Here is a 5,422-nt window from a genome sequence, read left to right as displayed (position 1 = left end):
ATAATATATGCTAACATGTATATTATATACAAAAACCAGCTTACATAAATAATTATCGTTTTAAATACAATTTGAACGAAGTTTAAGGTTACAATAATAATAAAGATAATATTAATACATATTTAACCGGTGTTCTATATTGTTATTACTCTGAGCTGGCAGAATCATTAGTATGGCAGACAGAATGCTTAGTTGCATTTCTTCTGGCTTTTATGTTCTGAGTTTAAATTCAGCCAAGGTCAGTTTTGTCTTTCATCCTTTTGGGATTAATAAAATAATACCATTAAACTATTCCCCTTCTCCTAAAATTGCTGGCCTTATGCCAAAATTTGAAGCCATTTTTTATGTCATTGTTTTTGTTGATCTCACCCTGTTACTGTTTCTTTGTTTTTTTCTGTTTATTTCATCTTTGTATTGTCTCCAGTGGTCAATAATAGAGGAAATTGTAGTTGTTGTTATTGCTGCAAACTAAATCATTAATCAGTCAATTCAGTTTATTTCTCAGTGTAGATGTAAGTTCAGTGTCATTTACATTTAAAATTAAAAGAAAATCATAGAAAACACTAAAATGCAAACTTTTGTTTTCAGACTGGAATACAAGTATATGATGTTAGTGGAAAGTGCCACTGGGGAAAAGGAGCTTCCAGCTGCTGAAACTTGTGCCCTTGATGATGGGGAAGAAGAACATTTTGATGTGGTTGACTTTCCTAAGGACTCTAAACGCAAAAGCCTGCTGAAGACTCTCCGCTCCAAAATGGGATCAAGAGTGAGTATTGTTATGTTATCAAATAGTTTCTATTGCTCGTGGTGTTTGTGGTTGTGATTGTGTTTGTGGTTGTGATGGTTACCACATTGATGGGGTTGTTTTTAGCCCAGACTGACAGAGTCTATGATTTTTGATTAAGTTATATTAAATCTAAATGTCATAAAATAAGTTTACATAAGGTGAAGTTTTAATATTTTGATTGGAGCTCATCATCATCATCATCATCCTTTAACATCTGTTTTCTATGGGTTGGATGTCATCCTTTTGAACTCTTGTGTTATTTTATGAATTCCCTTAATGATTTATTCTTTTTATACTGATGCAAAACATTTTGAGTTTCCCCATACCATAGTGTTATTTTCCACACTAAATTTAATTATTACATTTTTGCTGTAAATTATTTAATAATAACAAATAGACAAAGAAAGAGGTTAATATATATTGTTTTAATGTCTTCCAAATAAAATCTAAAAGAAAGTTATATGCAACACTTCAAAAAAAAACAAAAAACAATGACCCTTTCTTTGAATGGCTTCTCTTCTCTTTCTGCTTCAGAAGGATTGTGATTTTGTTAAACTTGAAGGTAGGCAAAGTGATGTGATCTTGAGAAGGGCTTTTCTTGTGCTGATTCATAAAGCTTACCTTTTGTTTATATTGTGATATAGTTCATACATTGATAAAAACCTTCTTATTTTCTTGGCAGACAATGCTTTCACTGTATCAGATTAATTTAAGTTTTTGTGTGCGTGTGTATGTCTATTTTTTATGAGTTTTTCACATTTAATTTGAAATTATTTTACTTCAGATGTTCATTTTATTGTTCTGTTCTTTATTGTGTGATATCAGTGTTTGTTGCTCGCGTACTATGGAGTTACCACAGAGGAGGCAATAAAGCATTAAATAAAGGATTATATTCTTATATTCCATTACTGATTAGACATTGAGAATCAATTATATACTAGAGTCAATGCAATCAACAGTACCCTTGCCCTACAAACTTGTTACCTTGTGCCATTGATATGGTGAAGCCATTCCATTTTGGTAGCTTATTTTGTCATGATAGGTCAACACTTTGTGTTATGTGTGCCATTATTAATTGTTCTTACTTGTAAAATTTATTGGAATACTCTTTTTTTTTTCAAAATAACATCTGTTTTCAAAAATCTAAAAATCATCCATATACATATATATCAAGATTTGAGGGCAAAATGTATTTAATATTAATCACTGGATCAGTAAAGTGCAATTTTAACGAGGAACAAAGCTCTGCTTTAGATGATTGTATAAAAGAGAAAATAATTACATCATTTAAAAAAAAGCATAACAATCAAACATCAAATAGTCATGATTTTTTTAAAGAAATATGATTGTCAGGGAGGAGAAGCAGTGTTGAGATTGATAAAGCTGATGCTGTTTATGTTCAGAGAAAACAGTTATAAGTCAATGTGTGAATGAGAAATGTTGGTTGGGAGGGAAAGCAGAAAGTTTGATGGTTAGATTATTTTATGATTTTTGTATTTTCATCTATGAAAGAATTATTGTGTGATATTTGTTTGATCTCAGAAACTGGAATTTGTGGAGAAATCTAGCCTGTTACTTGTATTGATTTTTTGTTTGTTTGTTCAAGTAATCATATAGCTTAAATAATGTATGTCTGCAAGTAAAGAATAATTTTAGCTTGTTTTTTGGTTTAGAATGGTCAGACTAGTTCAATATGTTGCTGAAAATTAACACCTGGTTGGATTTTTTTTTTTTATTAATAAGGATCAGAAAGTGGCAGTTTGGCAAAATTGGTATTTAGTTATTAGTGATATCTGAATTTAAAATTTGATTGAGAAAGACTTTGCTTTTTATATTTCTGTTGTTTATTATATAAAATACTAATCATGTATTGGAGTTGATACAACCAACTGCCTCCACTTTAAATGAATAAAAATAAAAATGCTGGCCTTGAGCCTGAATTTGGAATATTATTTTCATAAGGATTAGAGAGCAGTGGATTGGCAAAATTTATATATAGTTATGTCACTTTACATCTAAGATGAAATCACACTAAGATCAACGTTTCATTATTCTGTGGTCAATAAAATAGTTACCAATGCATGTAGTGGAGTTGATATGTAATTGTTTGTACTCTCCTTGAAGTTTTTGGCCATTTTTTGGTTACATTGAAGGAAAATCAAAGAATGATCAACACTTTATTTTGGAAATCAGTTTATGATTTTGCTTTGTTTTCACTGAATTTTTATTTCAACAGAATTTAACACGTTTTCCATTGCAGGATAGCAGCCATTTTGAAAATATACCATTTGACCATGTAAAGATGCCACTTGATGAACAGTTTACATAAGGTGTCACTTAGAACTACTGGCTTAACATTGGATTAAAAAGAAAAAAAGAAAAAAAAAAATTTATTATGAAAAAAAATGTCATTCTACAAGTCCATATTTTTGTGTTATAGTTTGTTAAAACTGTGCTTTTATTGGATTTTTACTGGAAACCTGTTTGAAGTATAAAGGTCATTGAACTCAGCTTAAACAGAATCAAAGTATTTGAAAGAAACATTCCAGTGTTTGTAACTTTGCTACAACATGGCTAAACCACTGTTACCAATAGGAGCCTGTTGACGTGTGGATATTGTCTTATACAAGCATACATCAATGGTCCCTCTCACACTGATTTATGTTTTATTGGCAAGTTTAAATGTTCAGTACTGTTATACTAATGTGTCTAAAATATGATGTACATCATTACTATTATATTATGGTTATATGCAGATGTGTCAATATTGTTAACAGACTTTTATAAAATTTTATATATATATGTGTGTGTGTGTGTGTGTGTGTGTGTGTGTGTGTGTGTAAAATGAAAGCATTTGACAATACTTTCATATAGGCATATACCATTATTAAAGAATATACAATGCTGTCACACACATATCTCAATGCTGTCGTATGGATACACCTCATACGCTTCAACACCCCTCCACATAGAAATGTGTCATGTTATATTGGCATCTATACCCACCATTCTATTAATATACTATCGTATTAATATTAATATGATAGTATAGTCATATGTCTGAATCTTTGGCTCAATTTTTTTATTTAGTTCTAAAATTGTTCTTCATTTTTTTCTAATAAAATACTTACAATCTTTATTTTTTTGTATTTTATTTATAGAATGCTTTTAAAATGTTAAAAAAAAATTTAATGATTAAATGTACAAAAACTTTGAGAGAATGTATAAATTTGTTTTCTTTTTGGAAATTTATTCAATCATAAGAACAATGAATATATTCCAAGGAGGCCATTTTCATGAAAATTTCATAATAAACTGTCATGGCCAAATGCATAATTTTAAAAATGTTTTTTGTCTGATTATGTAATTCAAGTACTTGTTTTGTTTCAAAACTTAGCTGACAAAAAAAGTAGTTACTTTTTTTTCAATTGCCAATTCTTTATTTATAACTGTGGTTTGGAGAATAGTAGTACTAATTCTAAAATGTCAAAGAGTCACCACAAGCCTTTTTTTTTTCTTGAAATTTCTCTTGTTGATTCCCTCCAGTAGAATGTTAAAAAATAAAAATAAATTAAAAAGAGAACATTTATCAACCCCCACCAAAATTTGGAGATGACTTTCCAGTTTCCAACCCTAAAGTTTCAGAAGACGTATATAAATTATCACTCATAACCTCTATTATAAACACAATCATATTTTAAAATATATATTATCACGCAAAACTTTTCACAGAAACTTACACACATTCTTATTTTATCTGAAGAGAAAAATCTGCAATCATTGGTGGTTTTGTACATTCTTCCAGGAAAAGGTGAGACCTATTGACTTCTTTCTTGAATAAAATATTCTCCAAATCTCCATTTTCTGCAGTATTATTATTTCTAATAATAAACTTGGTTCAATTCTCCTCTATGCACCCTAAACTTTACACATTCAGCTGCTGCTTGTTATTCTTCTTCTTTACTAGCTCTACTTTATACCCTGTTAAGGGTCAGTTGAATATGTACCAGTAACACACTGGGGTTGGTTAATCAATTCTATCCCTGCCTTATAAATAATAACCATATTTGTAACCAAAAGAAATCAATATTATAATGGAAGTCCACTGAGCAGCAGAAACAGTAGAGCAGTTTTATTGATGTTGTGGTTTCTGCGGTGACCATGGATGTTGTTAGCCAACAAAAAATTTCTGTGATGCAAATCTGAGCAAGCTCAACTAAATGATAAATTCTCAATCTTGAATTCAAATTATAAATCTTTATTCTGACTAATGAAGAGCAGGTGATACTCATGAACTTCACAAACTCATTTTCTTGTTGGTTGGTGACTGGAGGGGAAAAATAGACAAGGAAGGAGGAAGGGAGTTATTCTAGAGTGATACAGTTCTATAAATATCATAAAGGACATCCTCAGTGTTTAAGATCTCTGAAACAGCTGTAAGGAACAAATTATGAATCAAAGATGAATTTTAGGCTTCTCTGCTATTCTAAATTTGTTGCTCTCAACTATCATTTTACCTGATTCTGTATATGCATATAAGTTTATTCTACCAATTAAAGTTACAGTTCTTCGAAAGAAGAATTTTATGAAATGTTTAAGTTGTTGGGATTGTTGTGTGAAACAAAATAAGGATGG

General features: G+C 30.0%; 1 protein-coding gene across 3 annotated transcripts in view; it reads left to right on the top strand.

Annotated features, from left to right (window-relative positions):
* The window catches only part of LOC106872305 (endosome/lysosome-associated apoptosis and autophagy regulator family member 2), a 122,187-nt gene extending 117,542 nt beyond the window's left edge, over window positions 1-4,645 (top strand). For 2 of the 3 annotated variants that reach the window (XM_052966394.1, XM_052966395.1), the window contains 2 exons: window positions 589-766; window positions 3,048-4,645. In XM_052966394.1, the coding sequence (XP_052822354.1) occupies window positions 589-766; window positions 3,048-3,116 (247 nt within the window). In that variant the 3' untranslated portion in view covers window positions 3,117-4,645. Of the gene's footprint in view, window positions 1-588; window positions 767-1,321; window positions 1,350-3,047 lie in introns of all 3 variants that reach the window. The other variant, XM_052966396.1, reaches the window with a different exon arrangement.
* The last annotated feature ends 777 nt before the right edge of the window (window positions 4,646-5,422 follow it).

Source organism: Octopus bimaculoides, chromosome 3, assembly GCF_001194135.2.
Source record: "Octopus bimaculoides isolate UCB-OBI-ISO-001 chromosome 3, ASM119413v2, whole genome shotgun sequence".
NCBI lineage: Eukaryota > Metazoa > Mollusca > Cephalopoda > Octopoda > Octopodidae > Octopus > Octopus bimaculoides.
Note: the sequence above shows the minus strand (reverse complement) of the source record. Positions and strands in the feature narration are given on the sequence as shown.